Source organism: Amblyomma maculatum, chromosome 9 (assembly GCF_055883805.1).
Source record: "Amblyomma maculatum isolate TAMU_Amacu chromosome 9, ASM5588380v1, whole genome shotgun sequence".
NCBI lineage: Eukaryota > Metazoa > Arthropoda > Arachnida > Ixodida > Ixodidae > Amblyomma > Amblyomma maculatum.
In genome coordinates, this window is record NC_139352.1 from 29674365 (window position 1) to 29692896 (window position 18532).

At 46.5% G+C, this 18532-nt stretch overlaps 1 protein-coding gene across 1 annotated transcript in view; it reads left to right on the plus strand.

Annotated features, from left to right (window-relative positions):
• The window catches only part of LOC146178719 (monocarboxylate transporter 12-like), a 29698-nt gene extending 20067 nt beyond the window's left edge, over positions 1–9631 (plus strand). The window contains exons 2-4 of the mRNA XM_084578479.1: positions 5621–5764; positions 8279–9169; positions 9262–9631. Of these exons, the coding sequence (XP_084434605.1) occupies positions 5621–5764; positions 8279–9169; positions 9262–9482 (1256 nt within the window). The 3' untranslated portion in view covers positions 9483–9631. The remainder of the gene's footprint in view (positions 1–5620; positions 5765–8278; positions 9170–9261) is intronic.
• The last annotated feature ends 8901 nt before the right edge of the window (positions 9632–18532 follow it).

An 18532-nucleotide genomic window follows, 5' to 3' on the forward strand; every position in this document is an offset into this window, starting at 1 on the left:
AAGTGCGCTAAACGTTACGAACGCTACGCGACCAGGAAGTTTTGCGGGAAGAGATCCTATACTATTTTCTTGGTTTCCTTTTCTGCGCTGCACTCGTCCTCTCGGGTTGTCGAGTATAATGAACAGTTTTGACTAGACATCACAAGCTGCAGGTTTGCTTCGTCACGTCGAAGAGAGAATATTGCTGCGAAATGACACATGCACAAAAGAAAAAAAAACACTGAGGACACTTTGGCGACTTAATTTGGGATGAAAGGCGAAAGCCTGAGTGCTGCATTCTGCTACGCGACTGTCGCCCAAGTAGCGATGAATGCTGCTACATGTAAAGCGAGCGACTACTCTTTCACATTCTGCGAGTGCATTCAGTGAATTTTGCTTGGCAGCGATGAGATCGCGCTCCTTGTATCTACGCAGTTTTTGTACGCTTACTGTTGTGTGGTTGATTTTACCGGGTGCGCGGCATTAATTAGTAATAACTAATTATGCAACTGCCAGGAATTAGTAATTATTTGCTGTTAGTAATTAGTTAATCAGTCAATAATATTATTATAGCAATTAGTAATTAGTACCTAACTAATCAGTCATAAATTACTATTTGGTCATTGATTGGCATATGGCCATATAAGGCACGCATTCGCACATTTTTGATGGCGCTCTGTGATTGGTCGAAATCTCCATGACGTCATCCCATTTCAACCAATCAGAGCTGCCGCAAAAGCGTGAAACTTTTGCTGACTGCAACGATGAGGCAATAAAGTTTTTCTCCTTAAAAACACCAAAACGGAGGATGCCTTCTTCCTGGTTATCGGAATGTGTTTCTGTCCTGCAATGCAGAGTCTAGCCATTTGTTACCGGGCGCCGAGAGGACTTAAGAAGGATTTGCAACGATTAGAAGGCTATATGAATGGGGACACACTTGTGTGGGGACTCTTCTTTATTGTTTTTTCTTCACTGCAAATGCTTTGTATCTCTCAGGCTGGCCAGGGTGACCTGCCGATGCTGGAAGAGGAGAGAACGGACAAAGAAAGGCTCAATGCAAACCAAAGGGACTGCTAATTATGGGAAAAAAGTAGGAAAAAAAACGAAGCAAAACAAAGGAAATCTCCTAAAGGACAACGAATGACACATACGCAGATCTCAGCGGTCTTCATTCGCTTTGCAGGGCTGATATAGAAGACATTGTTCCAATGTTTTCCGTTATTCCATTGGTAACTATTGCAATCTTATAAGGTATGATTCACGCGGCTCCCGTTCCCGGGTATTGTCGAACCTGACTGAAAGTTAGCATGATTGATTCGAATGAGGGCTCTTTTTGGTTGATTCAACATGGTATTCCTTAGCTTTTCAACGAGCTATTACGCAAGGCCTAAGCAATTAAAACTAATTCTGTAAGAAGTTATACCTAAAGCTCAGGACGAAACCACCTTTGAAAACACGTCCTTCAGCTCCCTACCCCCCCCCCCCCCCCTCTTCTCCCTCCCCCCGTCGCTTCCTGATGCTTCTGCGTCCCACCGGCCGCACTGCTCCTCGTGACCACCAGACCTCTAGCAGCCCGACTATAGTACCAAGGTTGCCAGATAACAAACATGCTAAATTTGATACCCGAGCGTACTGCATGCCCAGAGCTTCACTTCTCAACCTGCGCTTTGGGACGCTAAACCTCAACACCGAACCAAACGAAACCACCTTCCCAGGGCCTTTCCTTGAAATGAAGCAGTTGCTTATACAAATCACTCCCTGTCTCCACTTGTTATAGATATCCTGTTTGATTCAACTTAACGCTGCCTCACAACCGCTTGCTTTGGCGCGAACATTACAAGTAAGCGTTAGAATCTCTCTAATTTGTGGCTCGCAGCCGGCACGCATACGGGTCCGGCTTTTGTTGCACAACCTCCAGCTCGCTTCTGATGGTCTCTGCGCACCTGTTGTCTGCTATAGTGCTCGGATGCTGCTTTTAAACTATCAATAATCGCTGCCCAATTTTACCAATTAAGTCGTATGAGAGTAGTGCATCTGAAAATCGGTGTTTCTGAGGCCTTGAGAAACGTATTAGACGTTATGCAACATCAGGCCAACCCGCATGCAGGCTTGCTATGGGGTGGGAGTCAACGCAATGCTGGTTAACATTCGAGCGATTGACCGAGTTCTGCGTTAAGTGGCTGTGAAGAGGTCGCAATTTTCCAACGTGTTTGAACCTTGTCGCTGTAGCCGCTCGAGCCGCCATGATCGCTTGAACAGGATTTTCCGGCCTGGAGGTTGAAATTGCGAGCGTTTTTGTCGACACGTCAAGCACCAATTTGGTTATATGACGTCAACGCGAGCGAGTGCATGCGGTCGTTACGCAACGCGAAAAGCGGCATCCGGAAGAAGGATTGCGAACTGTGATTATGTAGACGCACGGGGCGCTACCACGAGCAATGGGCCCGTCACTTAGTTGAGGTGTCCAATTTTAGCCGTGGGTAGTCTGGCAGCGTTGACAGTGCAATCATGCAGTAGGTTAATTTACGCCAGTCAGACGTCTGCCGGAATTAAGATTGTGTAATTATTTGAAAAATATCAAATTAAGAAACTAAGCATCACTGTCTTTGAACACACACTTGTCTAGCCGTTTAGGAATGCCCCAGACTCGCACAAGTTGACAAAACTAGATAAATAAGGGCTTTTGTCATTCGCAAATATTTCTTATTTTTGGTAACAGCGCAGAGCGCTGTGCAGCCTGATGGGTCTAAAACGAGGTGCCTTAGGTGAAAATTACACTCCTCTGGAGGGGTTAATTCTTGATTGTGCGTTTTCACAGCTATCTGCATTTCTTTTTCTTTCAAACGGTAAGCTTGACATAATTTTAAAACCGCTCTTTCTGTTTGACCAAACCTCAGTTCCCTGAGGTGGCAGCGGGTATTTCGCAAGAGTGAAAAGAATAAGCAGTAAATATATTTGTTTAAAGCAACTCCCGAAGGAAGCAGTGTAAGGAGCGTAAGATGGAAAAGGAGGTTCCAGTGAAATAATAATAATAATAATTGGTTCACAGGAAGGGTAAGGCGCAGTATCTGTCAAACTTGTTTCTGTAGACACATGAACCGCGCCGTAAGAGAAGGAAGGAGGGTGGGAGTGAAAGTGTAAATAGAGAAAGAGGAGCCGTAGTAGCGAGCTACAGAGTAATTTCGACCACCTGGGGACCTTTAACGTGCGCTAACATCGCACAGCACACGGACGCCTCTTCGTTTCGCCTCCATCGAAACGCAGCCGCCGCGGTTAGAATCGAACCCGGGTACTCCGGCACAGTAGCCTGGCGTCTCACCACTGCACCACTAGGGTGGGGCCCACTGAAAGCCCGACATTTCTTTTTTGACCGAATTAGGTCATCTGCATGCTTGTGAATTCTATCTGGTCTGTTGGATATTTGAATCGGGTAATTGGAGGAATATGGGAGAAGCCTTCACCCTGCAGTGGGTATAGTCAGGATCATGATGATGATGCTTGTGAAGGAAATGAGAGAGGAGCATTGAACAATGGTTTACGTCTGTGCTTCGTTAAACGGCGTGAAATATGCGTCTCGCGAAGCATGCATCTTGCCTGCACCCTTCATTATCAGCTATAGTTCAGGGGAAGGTACCTGTTGCGATTACATTGAAACGTTTGTTGTATTGACCGTCACATGAATGTGTGCAATAAATATTCTATTATTTGCCTAATTCTCATTGTTATTGCTATATTGAAAAGCGTACAGGTACCCGCGATTGATCAAAATCAAGCGCTGTTGTTTTTGAAATTTTAATGAAACTATGGCGGCTTTCCCAATAGGAGCGTTAAGTATCTTATCAAATGACTAAAAAAAAAAAACGACTGATGAACTGGAAGCGCCTTAGTCACTTGGTAGCAATGCAGGTTATACTGTTGTTCGACGCCTTCATTTTCTATGTCCTCTTTGTTTCTGCCCGTGCTATCTGTTCCGCCAACAGCATTATTCTATCAGTGAGTGGCTATTCTCAGGTCATCGATTTCTCGAAAGAGCCGTAAATTTCCCGAAAGCTTTAACAGACACACTGTAGGCTCGCATTGTTCTCTGGAGATTTTCTGCAAAGAATAAATATTATGCACTTCAAATATTTCAATATTTATATTGCTTGTGCCACTGATTCGGCTGTCAAAATGTAGAAATTTGCCTTCGTTGATTAAAAACATGTCTTTTCCTTTCGTTTTCTCTCTGTTGATGAAGATGGTGGATTCTAGACGAATCCCCTTTTTATCGTCGAAACTATCTTACTATAGTAAAAGGCGTCAGTTGTGAAATACCAAGTCGCTAACCCGTCAGCGTACGGCACGAGTATCCAATAAGATTGTTCCACCGGGAACACGCAAACCAATAGAAACCACGCATCGTCACAAGTTGTTTCTTGGTTCAAAAATGTTATAATCCTAATTTTTTCCAAACTATGTAAGCAAGTCCAGGCTGATTCCTATGTGCCAATGGCACATGGAATCAGTGCAACAGAGCTGCAGCTATTTTTCAAAAGTTTTTAAATAACAAGCTTTGTGGAATACGCGTCGTTCAAGGTTATCTATTCTACTCCTGTTTGAGGCATGCAGAAGTGGAAATATATAGACGTCAAATTTTGGGCATACAGGACATAAATGCAAAGGGGTGATCAGTACGAGACGATAACTTTAATGATTATTTCAGCAGATTGTGCTGGAGGGAACTCTAGTTGTAGTTGTACAATAATAATAACCGCTACTATGGCTAATTAAGCGGCTTTGAGACATTTCGCTTTTCTTTTAGCGTGGAAACCATGCTGAAGAGTTCATTTGATATCATTAAAAAGGCAAGTCCTACAGGATGAAGCATTTATTATTATTTTATTTAGTCATGCTTCTCTCCCGGTTCAGCGGCCTCAATTTTCTCTAACCTCTCCATTCAGGCTGAAGTTTTTCCCGTCGATTCAACGCGCGTCTGAAATAATGTGATTGTTTTCGAGAAAAAAGCACATATTATGCGAGGGTATAGGGCAATGCGTAATACGCTGCAAGAACTACATTGTGCATTTGGCGCAGACGCGTTTTCAGAGCAATAGAATCGGTAAATATTTCCTACAGTCAAATGGCTCCACCATCAGCCCTAATTGCATGGCCAAAACGTTAGCCTTCATGTCATCTTTAGGTATCTTATTGTTGTAAGCGCCTGGGCAACAGCTACATAAACATCTTTACAGGCATGAATGTGACATTTATTTCTCAAGGCTAAGCAGAAACAGAATCGGCTGCAGTTGGGTCTCGAGCAAAACAGGCCATTGAAAGAATTACCAAAAGCATCGTTGTGGCACGCCCTATATATTCGCCGTGGGCGCTAGGCACGGCCATGCATGTCTGTATCTTTTGTATCTGGCCTATTAAGTGAGCTGTCTGCGGTTCTGTAATCGCAGTAGGCGGCAAAGGCATAACGATGAAGCAAGGCAAAAAGTTGTGTCTCTGGAGAATACCTTGAAAGCAGGGATCCCATAAAATTGCGTAATGGGTATAGCCGCTTTCTTGAGGGCTGTTATGCAATAAGCGCTCGCTACTCTCCGTCTCTGAAAACGACGTGCAGTCATGGAGTGTAATGTCCTTTTGTTTTTCGCCGCAGGTCTTCTGGTGAGCCAACTCCAGCGTAAGCTGTCAGTGTATCACATAAGCCTACTGGGAGGTGTCCTGGCTTCTTCCGGCCTCATTTCGTCAGCCTTTGCGCCAAGCGTAGGTTGGATGACCTTCACCTTTGGCGTGGTATACGGTGAGTTGGTTGGATACTTTGTGGCCAGTTATTTCGCTATGCTTCGCTCCAACGCTGTACATTTGCCTTCGCGTCCTGACAATTGTATACATTGTAGCCTTCACTTCTGATATATCTATCCATGCATTAATCGAGCGACAGACTGTGGGAGCTCCCGTTCTAAAACGCTTTTTGGTGAATGCTACCCGAAGTTAGGTTTTCTTCTATTTTATGTTTCAATTTCCGCTTTAATCTTAAAATTACCGTATTCTGTTGACAGTTTAGTTATATTGCGTTTTTCGTTGCGGATGGCTCCGATGCTTTTTGAAATATCGCATGTCTTGGATTGGCTTTCTCAGTTCTGTAGTTACTGTATCACAAGCTCAAAATAAAGTTCTCAATCTTGGGATCAAATTGTCATTGTTAAAACTAAAATTCTCATAAATATCCGCCGTTCGACCACGTAACAGCAACGACATTGTCTACCATGGTGCTTTAGCAGCTTCATTCTGGAGAATAACATTGCTCTAAGTAAAGACAACATTTCATTGGTATCGTGGTGTAATAATAGTATGTAGAACAATTCAGTGCGTTAGTGCAACCTATTACCCTAACTTAATTCAGAGCACGTGTTAGTTGTTTTATATAACCTTACTCCTCTTGTCGCCTGCAGAAATCTTCCGCCGTCAGCGTGGATTTTTTGTTGAGGTTTTGTCTAGTGTAGGATATGAAGATTATTTTACTAGTTGAAAAACTGGTCTTGTTCTTCCCGCCAATGCTTAAAAATTCTTGTGTGTCTATATTAGCTCTGAATTTGAGAACCTTTATCATTTAAGAGAAAACGTTGCAGCGAAATATGGAGTGGAAATTTTAAATATGTATTTTGTTTTATAATTGTCTGCGGGATTTAGGAGTAAATCTAGCAGCTGACGCTTCCCACGAATCAATTATTCAGCGCCTTTCTGACGACAGGACACTGGAACCTTAATATTAACATGGTGGGTAGAGATGACAGTTTCAGCCAGTTCCGACCCGAATTTCTTTGTAAAAAGAAAAGCGGAAGTATACGAGGAGTAAGAAAAGCAAATGATCGAATAATGCTTAGCGCTGATTTTATTAGCTTCCAATTGTTGAACCATTGCTATCGCTCATCTCATCGAATTCTCATACACCAACAAGGTGTAAAATTACTCTGTTTTGTTCAGGAGTCATAGCACTTTCCAGAGGGCTGTAATTCTCGTAATATTTCGTACGCACGAGCAATAAAGTTTGAATGCTATTTTTGGAGCAACTCCTAACGATTGTCTTAAGTTCGGCGCCAGCTTCCGCCCATACTGTTGCCGTCCGCTCGTGGACTTGGGGGGAAGCTGTGATGCGCACACGCACCGGGTATCTCGCACGGGGTGTTTATCCGCCACCATTCGTCATTCGTCGCGCTGCTGTCAGCATATGCACGAGCATCCGGACAAGTCTTACTTCCTGCCTATCTTCCCGGCACCGTCCAAATGAGTTTTGCTTTGTGTGCGATGTTTTTCAGAGTTCGGTGCAGCGTTTGCAGGGACAGGTGAGAGCGGGAGAACTGAGTGTGCAGTGCGTGAGCGAAGAGAGCGAACGTGGTCTGTGGAAATGTGCTACCTTTTTGAGCACAGTACGAGAAAGGAGAAACTTGATTTAGTTAATTTTTTGGCATAGCCGGCATGCTTTTCCTCTCTGTTATGAGAGCAATGTGTTTACTTTAACATTAGCACTTCCTAACAAGGCGTGCTTGCGTAAATCTGCATACAGGAGTCAAACTTTTGTTTATTTCATTGCTGGGCATTTACAAAACGTAATAACTTTAGATCTCAGCAAGACTTGACAAAAAATCTGGCATAAACTCTTCGGCCCTTCCTTAATTATTGAACAACCCAAGGCATCAATTTACTACAGTGGTAATTGCAATGTTTCAACACAGATCCAGATTATGAAAATGCTGTTCAGAAATCAATAAAAGCAATATTACAATAGCAAACTGATTACATTTTACCCATAAATATTTTAAATAGCTCTACTTGCCTCTTTCCGCCTCAAGGTGTTTGCTGAGGTTTCGCACACAGAGCCACAGGTGGATTGCGCTCAACGTGGAGTATTTAGTTAGTTTTAACCATGCAGTCGCATGGTGCCTCTTGCGGCAAGCGCATCAACTGGTGGCCACGCGTATAATAGTAACCAGTAGACATGCGTCTGTTTCGAAACTTTTGAACACGCCAGAAATACTCCCGCAAAAAGCTAGTGATTTTGTTCAAAAAAAATTAAAAAATATTTTAAAATGCATTTAAAAACTTATCTGCACCTCGCTCGCTCTTTAGAGTGCCGCACGTCGCTTCCAGACTAATATTGTTTGAGCGCATATCCCTCCGAATAATTTTGCTCGCCACAGAAGCTTTGATTTGAAAAAAAAAAAAACGTTTCCTTCTCTTAACAGGCTACAAACTTCCACAGCGAAACTCTGGCTAAACAATTACTAAGTTCATTCTTTATTCTTTCATTTTGCAGGAACAGGTATAGGAACAGCCCTATTGGGCCTGTCACTCTACCTCCTGATGTACTTTGAGGAGTACAGAGGAACTGCTACCGCCATCATGTGGATATTTAGGGCAACATCTGGAATGGCCGCCATGCCACTTTTGTGGAAGCTCACGGAGATTTATGGCGTTCAAGGCTGCCTGCTAATTGCCGGCGGAATGGTGATGCACGTCCTACCGATCATCATGCTCATCAAGCACCCACAGCCTTGTTTACTGCGCTTCTCAAAATCAGCAGTTCAGGACACTAAAGATCCCAATACATTGAGCAAAAAGTGCGCTGAAAATGGCGGCAAGGGCTCAGCGCCACCCTATTCGCAACCGCAGCAGCCACCTTCGACTCCAAATGAGAAGAAGCTCACAACGTCCACTAGTTCCGAGAACAACATCACACAAGTTGCCCTCGCCAGCTTCAGGTCGTTCCCGTTCTACGTAATGGTGCTTTTTTCTGTCGTCACCGAGTACGTGTTCGTGACCTTCTCGATGACAGTCGTAGCTTACGCCGTGGATAAGGGCTGGAAACTGCAGAATGGAAATCAGCTCGTTATCTACAACGCCGTGGGACTTCTGGCCGGGCGCATGGTGGCGCCCTTTGCCACAGACAAGATTCGCTCCAGCCGCTGCCCCGTGGCCGTGGCGAGCCTGTCATCTGCCGCCGGACTCTTTCTGCTCCTGCCTGTGGTGAAAACTTTCGTTGGCCTCGCAGTTCTGACCTGTGTGATGGGAGTGGGCATGGGGTACATTCTGTGCATCAAGACAGTGCTAATGGGTGACTACATGGTCGTGGAGGGCGTGAGCTTCTGTTGCGGTGTGGCTGGTATACTAGCCGTTCCGGTGTGGATCGCCGGACCGTCTATTATTGGTGAGTTCTATATCGTGCCTCCACTATTCCTGTTTTGTGTTATGGAGTGATACATGCTTTATTGGCATAATGGCGTTCCCCTTGCTTCGCAGGCTTCTTCCGCGACACGAGAGGCTCCTACGATCTGCTCTACGTGACGTTCTCGGCGTTGAGCCTGTTCGTAGCGGCGATGTTGCTGATTCTTGCTTGCAGGGACGCAGCTGGGCGAAGACGTCAGCTCGGCAATTCTGATCGCAGTGGCGGAGCGACTGAAATGAAAGCCGCGAATAAACCTAAAATAACAGCAGTTGAAGAAAAAGTCGCTAGATTTTAACAACCGGAAACGATCTAGAACAAAAGGACGTTGGTGGTCAACGAAACTCCGGACCATGGTGTAAAAACTGTGAAATATTGTACTGTTACTGTGGTGTGCTCGTGGTCTTCCTTTTTAGTCAGTTTACGCATAATTAAATATTTAAATAACATGGATTGTAGCCTACTTTTGCTTTTCTTTTTCTCCCGTGTTGAGCAGCAAAATTGCTATTCGTTGCTCACGAACCGCAATCTACGCTGCCTGGCTCATCAATATCACCAACGTTCACGGAGATATGAAAGCGTCACCACTGCGCTTTCTGCACCTCTGGTGACGATGGTGCTTCATTAGCTCAAAAAGAAGGCTTCGTCTGTGTGCCCTGAAGTTTCTGTGAGTGTGGGTCTGTAAGCTCCGTAGAGGGATGCTTCATGTGATCGAATTGTACTGCATAGCTCGTTTGGCTTTGTCACTTCAGCCATGCGCAGCCGCTGTGCCAGACACGAGGGAATCTTCGGTCAGCTAAGTCAGCATTGATGCCATCCGACATGCTGCAATGCATTGATACCTTCCGCAAAAGGGCATCCTAACCTCGGTCAAATGTTGGATATCGCAGACGCTGTGTATACTTCTCAGTTAATGAAGCGCGATGCACAGAACGAGCATGTAAATGGCGTTGCTTGATGACATACGTTGATGATTTTGCGTTACAATGTAGCTTTAAAGCAGACACTGACGCCACCCTCTTAACGTGAAGAGAGATTTTAGTGTTACAGAAAGTGCGCGTCTTTCCCTATTACGAAACGTTTGCTAATTACCTCCCATTTCCAGTATGGCGCATGATTTGCGCAATTTGAAATTCAAGCGTGATACATGCTTTGAAGCCCATAAAGGGATAAGGGTGTATTAAGTTGATCAATAACTAGAGCCCTATCAAGAGGGTATCACTCCCGGCCATCTCGCAAGAATTTACGGAAGCAAGGGTTGGCATGAAATCTGGAGATCACGTATTAGGAGTGAGGTTTCGGAGGGCGTTGCGTATGTGACGTCATTCTCGGGTGAGGTCAACATTTAGCAAATGTTTTGTAGTGATTCGTGCAAGACGGTACTTCGCAGTCAAACACCACCACAAAGCGCTTTTGAAGCAACTGCTTAAAGAGAAAAAATAGGGGATATTTTCAATTTTTTTTGTATGAATTAAAGCCCTTATGTCAACAAAATATCAATTTGCTATTTTGGGACCGCGCTTCGGTTCTTCGGCTGGCTAGGGATTGCTGAGGAAGGTGGAGCTGATTATTGCGTTTGAATGTTTTTATTTTTGTCTTTTCATGAGCGCATTCCATCGCTCTAAGTTAGCCTGCTTCGCGAGAATCAGAACGCACCCCAAAATGGCGGCTGCCCGGCTAGCAGTCTAAATAGAGGTCTACTAGGGGGTATTGGAGCGCACCCTCAGTCGCAGTGTCACTGCGACCGCTCTCCAACGCAACGTTACTAGAACTCCAGCCGACCAGTAAGAAATGAGCAAGACGTGACGTCACCCCAGGGCTGGGCTCTGCGGATGGAGGAAAAGAAAAAAAGAACTAGGAGGGAGCGTGTGCAGACTCTGCAAGCCAGCCTCCTGTGATGCTGCTGCCTTTTCTCCCTTGCACACATTGAACTTTCGGAAGTAGAGCACCGGCCATAAGGGTCCAAAGTTCAGTCTATCGTCTGCGCGCAACAAGCGCCTCAGTTTCTAACCCAGGCGTCGCTTAGCAATGCATTCTATGATGCTCTTCATTATATTTTTGTGACTATGCTTCAATCATTTCTCATGACACTATCCTAGCCGTGCTCTCCCTCTCTTCTACCACCGCTATCTCCTGGGGACGAGTCTTCCGCCCTCCCAGCGCTGAATACCAGGAGAGGGAGTGCGGAAAAACTGTTGTCTGCGCATCGGATGCCTCTTACTTTATTCGCATAGCGGTTCGCTGCTTGTGAAAGCACTGTGCGTAAGTCGCACTGCGGCATCAGCTACTCCACTTAACATTTTCGGTGCAGTCGCAGCATGTGAAGCGGTCCTAAATCCGGTTATGCAAGCGAATGCTTTATTGGCTATGGTTATACATGGCTACACTACGTTAATAAGCCAGGGTTGACTCATATAAATAACCTAGCTTACAGAGTGGAAGCTCAATTCAGCATGTTCAGGCATGGTTTGATGCGGATCAACTCCTGCGTCACTGCCAACGAGCGCCATGAAAACGCGCCCGAAGCACTGGTTCCAGCGCCCTGCTCCTCCATGGCTGCCCGCGAACCTCAAGAGCACCACAGCAGGGTATAGACGACACGAAGGTGTCAAGGGCATTTCAAGTGGGAGGTACCTGGAGAAGAACCAGGTGGGCAGGGGACTGGATGGCTGTGTGGCATTGTGTCAGGCAATGTTTTATATTTGTGAGCCATACCACAAATAAAGTTTGCAGGTTTTGTGTGAAAAGAGAATCAACAGGTTTCGTGAAGTAGAAGCGAAGTAGTAGCAGAATAAGAAGAACAGAGAGCAGCTGGCTCCGCGCGTTACACCTGAGGTAAAGTTCGCGATATCGATGACTGTTTGACGAGGGTAGTAAAACTCTACCCTTTAAAAAAAGTTTGGACTTCCAGAATGCGCAGGCAAATGAATGCCTGATACGGAGATGAGACGAATAGAAGAGGGACTTTAATTGGTAGACCAATAGAAGTTCCTGTTCTCTTGAACTGATAATATTCGTTATGCGCATTGCCTCAAGCGCACTATGCGTCAAATTGATTAACTTTCCCTGTTAAACAGCTAAGGTATGAGTGTTGTGGCGCGGGTTGGATTCCTATACGACGAGGTTAGTGTCCGTAGCCGAATTTAAACTATAATGAGTAAAGGTGTTTACGTGGTAAACGTTTCGGCGGGATGTTGGATTCCCTTGTGACGAGGTTAGTATCCGTAGCCGAATTTAAACTACAATGAGTAAATGTGTTTACATGGTAATCTTTGGAAAGATAATGTCTCTATATACTCTTTTGAGACTTTACTGTCTACAATTAGGTATTGGTTGGCTGGTGTATGGGGTTTAACGTCCCAAAGCGACTCGGGCTGTGAGAAACGCCGTAGCGGAGGATTCCGGAAATTTTGACCACCTAGGGTTTTTTAACGTACATTGACATCGCACAGCACACGGGCGCCTTGCTTTAGGTTATGGTGGCCAGGTAGGGGGTTAACTTTTATATGATATCGTGTAGTAGAAGTTCCTTTATAGTAAACAACCACACTCTTGTAGACGCAAGGAAACTTACTGGCAGCCAACATAGCTCAGGTAAATTGCACACTCACAATTAATAAATATTATTCGCGGTTCCGCGTCAGCTTAAAGGGACGAAACCCTGCGATGATGGGGAAGTGAGAAGCAGATTAATTGCCAGCATAATCAAACTGAATTGTTAATGCAGAGAGTTTTTTTTGTGTTGGCATGTGAACAACAAGTGCAAAAATTCATATCAGCGTATTATTGTACCACATGACAGTCTCTCTCCGATATAGCGTAGATTGCGTCCAGGTACCCAGCATTAAAAAAGTGTGCATGAGTTTGTTTATTTCGTATTTTCTTTTTATGGCGCCTTCATTGAATGTGCTTGTGGCATACTGTAGGATCATTAGCTCAGAAGCTTGACAGCTTCCGTCGTAAGTAGATAAATAACCTACTTTTTTTTTCTAGGCTTTTTCTAGGTCTTGTGGCGTAACGTGGTCCTTAACTCGTGTCCTGCTGGTATCCGCACCTATAGCTGCGTGACGGCGAGGTGGCTGAGTGTAGACTTTGCATGTATGCACAGTAGCTGATACAAACCATACCGGCGGCAAAGATCTTGCCGTAGTCCTCGTAAATTATTTTTTGTCGCCACTTGTGTAGGTTGCTGGGAAGGGGCGACCACGTCCACATTTATTGCAGTGTATCTGGAGCGGTGCCAGCAACATCCTGCTGAGACGAGTCGCGGAAAGTCAGGAGGCGCTCGTGCCGGCGCTGCGTCGCTCTCTTCGGCAGGCGGCCGGGGATAGTCACGCGCATCGCTACATGATCATCAAACTTATCTTCTAGATAAGGTATATCCGCCGTTTGTTCTAGATTTTTTTTTGCGCTTCGTTTATCAATTGTTTGTCTCAATTTTTTTTTATTTCAAAGGATGATTTAGTGTACTCCTGTTTTTCTTGTTATCAGAAAGCTAGCAAAAGTATTAATTTCCGATCTTCAATTGAGCTGTTATCGTCCTGCGCATTACTATATATTCTTCCTTAAGGGTACAGTAGTTTAGAATTTTAGGGTGCATTATTTCAAACAGCTAAGGGTAAGGGTCACCAAAGAACAACTTCGTAATGAGAATAATTATTACAGATATGACGACAATTTTATAAATGCGTGCATCGACAACCATTGTGCAGATGGACGCTTCAGAATATTAAAAACATTTTATGGGGCGCGTGAAAAAAAAAAGGCCAAATCTTGCGCGCACCATGGCATGTATATTCTGCTGTACTAAAAAAAAAGACGTAAAGAAATAAAAATTTGGCGAGTAACTTATTAACCTTGTCTCCGCCGGCAATCGAACCATTCCTTAGATGGAATTTTTACTGCGCCACGCCCGAAATCGTTAAACGGTCTTTATAATTCCCCTTGTCTACCGTTAAAATGATAGCGGCATTCCGCGAGTGACAGACACTGCACCTTTCCTTACCTGTAAACGAATTATAGAACGCCGGTGAACTTTGATGCCTTCATGACAGGTCATGACGCCACCAGACGATTCATGAATACGCGAGTAGTGTTCTGCCCGTGGTCGTTCGACTTAATCTTTCTAGCGTCGAAACTGACAGCCTCCGCTATTTCGTCCCAGCTATTGTGCACTCCCATAGAAAGGAGCTTCTCTGTGTATGTAGATGTGCAAATACTTGAAATGGTAGGCCTGCAGACAGATAGGGGACTACGTGAAAAATCAAGCATCTTACAGGACTGCCGAGAAAGTCTAATCATTCCCTCCCCCTTTCCTCGTAACATGCATTCCATATTTAGCACAGAGAGGAGGGAGAAGAGAGCAGGATCACCAATCAGACGCTTCGATTTGATGGACAGCAAGTCGGTTGCGTACGTGGACGCGGCAAGTGACAAAACGGGGGCGGCGGTCGCCTAGGTCGTCGACGGCCGAGGCGCCCCGGTATTAGCCGCCACCATTAGAAGCCGCAACACGGAAACGGCTGAAGAAGTTGCAACAGCGCTCGCTTGCGTCGGAACGCAAGCCAATTTCACAATCAGCGATAGAAAAACGGCCATAGGGAATTTTGGAAAGGGTAGGGTCACTCCGGAAGCGGCATTAATTATGGCCAGTAGACAACTAAACAGGAAAATTCGCCTAATTTAGACCCCTGCACACGCGTCCGTTCCTGGCAATGAACCAGCGCTTGAGTTAGCCCGAGCTCTCTACTTCTGGGTAACTGTGGAGCCGCCCGACTGCCGAAACTTCGGCGAACGTATAAAAAATTACGGATATTCTTAAAAAATACAGGTTAAGCAGAATACTGGTGCGACCACCAGATAAAAATCTAAATAATGAGAAGACAGTCGCATGGCGGCGCCTGTAAGCTGGGAACTTTGCAAACCCGGTCTGGGTATGTTACGCCCAGATGGACGATAGAAAAAACGATAAATGCAGGCACTGTGGGCAGAGAGGTACCCTCAACCATATTATCTGCGAATGTGCTAGCTCCCCAGGGGGGTGGCTGTTCCTGGCCCTACGGGGCAGGTACTGTAGGTGAACGTCACTTGCGGTGGGGGCTAGCCAGCCACCGAATTTGTATTTGTTGTAGGCCGTCATTGAACCCGCCACCACGTAGGTGGTGGACGACGGCTTTTGCGGCGCGCCTCTTTCTCCCTCTTCTTTCTTCTCTACTTCTGTGCGCACGAGGCAGCGGAGGTGGCTCAGCTGCCCCGCCTGGGTGGTGCAGTGGTAAGACGCCCGACTACTGTGCCGGAGTACCCGGGTTCGAACCCGACCTCGGTGACGGCATTTCGATGGAGGCGAAACGAAGAGGCGTCCGTGTGCTGTGCGATGTCATCGCAAGTTAAAGATCCCCAGGTGGTCGAAATTGCGCCGTAACCCTCCACTACGGCTCCCCTTTCTCTCTTTCCGCTTTCACTCCCATCTTCCTCCCTTCCCTTAAAGGGCCACTGTCCAGGGAAGCCCTTTTAAGCAAAGGAGCCCAGTGTTTCGATCAGGTACCGGAGATAGTCTGTGCAAAATTCTACAGCGACACGCGCGCCGCAAAGCATCGAAAATACAATTCAAAGCTCCCTCATGCTCTCCTTTGAGAAGCCAGCTTCACCGCTCCCTGCGCTGGCCCGACGGGCCCCGATAATGACGTACGTACCGGGAACGACGTCCATTGGTCCGTCTCGCTGACTGACGGGAGAAGGATGGGTGTCCACCGCTCGCAGCGCGCTTTTCCCTCGCCACGGCCAGGCTGAATCCAGCGGCGCGCGCTCCCTCGACCGTTTTTTTTTCGCGCTCGCGGAGAGCCACGCCCCACCTTCCGCCAAACGCGGAGGAGGAAGGGGAATTTGTATTGCGGAGGCTAGACGACCTCGGGCAGGAGAGTGAAAAACCTTTGCGAGGGAACGGAAGGAGAGAGGCAGGATAGAATCGGGTGATTGCGGTGGCTATAACTGCGTTATTAGTTACTCTTTTCAAAAACATTTTGCGGCCTTGCTTTCCAGGGGCGAAGTCTCACAGTCACCGGGGAAGAAAATATTTTCGACCGGAGGGTGGACAGTGGGCCTTTAAGGCACGGTTGCGGTGTCCCCAGAAAACAAGTGAGACAGTTACCGCGCCTTTCCCTTCCTATAAATAAATCAGTAAAAGAAAAGGTGGCTCAGCTACAGAGCCAGTATGGATGGAAAAACTTTATTTTCGTCAGAGAGCATGTATGGATGGTTTCGTGTTAGATGGCCATCAACCCATGGCTGACGGCGACCTGGGTGGCCCACTCCACGGCCCTGGTCTGGACGACCGGGTCTGAGCTGACCAACACGGCCTCCCACTGCTCGAGGGAAAGATCACGCATAATATGCGCCGGTGGCGGTGCTATGCTACAGCTCCATAATATGTGGTCATAGGTTGCCAATTCCTGACATCATTTGCACTCCGGCTGAATGTCCGGGTAGATTTTGCTCAACACGTATGGGTTGAAGAAACATCTAGTCTGCAATCGTCGCCAGACGCATTCCTGCGCCTTCACCAATTGCTTGTCCGGGGGTGGGTAAATCCTCCGCTCAAGTTTGAAATGATTAGTAATGTCATGAAAGGATACCAGCCCATCTCTCGTGGACATTCCCGGAACGTCCGGCTCACCTACTCGGCTGACGAAACCTCGAGCATTCATGTGAGCCGTCTCGTTCCCAGGATTCCCAGAGTGTGCTGGTACCCAGACAATTTCCGCCTCCGTAGTCCCTCGCCCCGTGGCCCGATTCAGCAATCGCGCCGCTGTGACAGATATTCTGCCCCTCGCCAAATTTCGGATGGCTGTTTTGGAATCGCTGAAGATCAAGTCAGTATTACTACTAGTAATAGCTAGTGCTATCGCCGCTTCCTCTGCAGTTTCTGGGGAGCGGGTTTTGACTGATCTGGAGGCGATCAAGCGTCCCCGCCCGTCCACCACCGCAATTGCAAATGCGTCCTTGTCCCTATATACTCGGCGACATCTACATAGACTGCCCCGTTGTACTTCCCGTACTTAACATGTAAAGCTTTGGCTCTTGCCTTCCTGTGGTCCTCGTGATGTATTGGATGCATGTTCTTGGGCAAAGGTTTTATGTACAAGCCCTTGTGCATTTCCCGCCTAATCTGGATTTTAGTGTCACCAGCTGGAGCGTCAACTCCAATGCCGATCCTTTCCAATATGTCCCTTCCTGCTTTTGTTTTTGAAAGCCTACCGAGCTGCATCACCAAGTGCGCCTCCCGTAGTTCTTCTAGGGTGTCGTGCACCCCTAATCCCAGCAGCCTTTCGGTAGACGCATTGTGAGGCAACCCAAGGGCCGCTTTATGTGCTTGCCTAATCATAGCCTCCACCTTGCCTTTTTCCGTCGCGTCCAGCTTCAAATAAGGCGTCGCATACACTATTCTACTGAGCACAAACGCCTGCACCAGCTTACACAAGTCCTTTTCCTTAACACATCTCTTACGATTAGCGATTCTCCTGATTAGCCTCACGGTAGCATTGACCGTATTTTTAAGCCTTTTCACGGACTCGCTATATTTTCTGTTAGTCTGCAGATACATACCCAGGATCCTGATCGTTTGGACCTCAGCGACCGGTACGCCCCCACTTTGACCTCTAAAGGCGGTGGCGGCACATAGTGCCTCGCATGTATCCCTCTTGGTTTGTCCCTCAGCACAAAAAGCTCGGACTTGGGCTGAGAGCACGAGAGTCCTGCTTCCCCTGCTAGCTCCTCAACAATATCCACCGCGTGCTGTAGAGTTTCTTCCAAATGTGCGTCACTGCCTCTTGTTACCCAAAGAGTAATGTCATCCGCATAAAATGTATGTTTAAGTCCCGATATCCCTTGCGGCCTGGGTGGTATCTTGATCAAGGCGAAAATAAATAGGAACGGCGATAATACCGACCCTGGCGGTGTCCACCTGCCCCCCAATGGGAAGGGATCCGAATTCATTTCTCTGACTATAATCTCCGCAGTCCTACCCTCCAGAAACGATCTGATGTACCGGAAGGTTCAACCCCCCAGTCTTATGTCCGATAGGTTCCTCAATATTGCCTCATGGGTAACATTGTCAAAGGCCTTAGTTAGGTCGAGCCCCAAGATGGCCTTGGTGCCCGTGCCGTACCCAGGATCAACCACGTCTTTTTTAGCTGTATCATGACGTCTTGTGTTGATAAATTAACCCTGAAACCAATCATTGTTTCAGGTATCAACTCCTTGTCCTCTACATAACCCTGAAGCCTGTTCAGGACCACATGCTCCATCAATTTGGCTAATCACGACGTTAGCGATATGGGACGCAGATTCTCA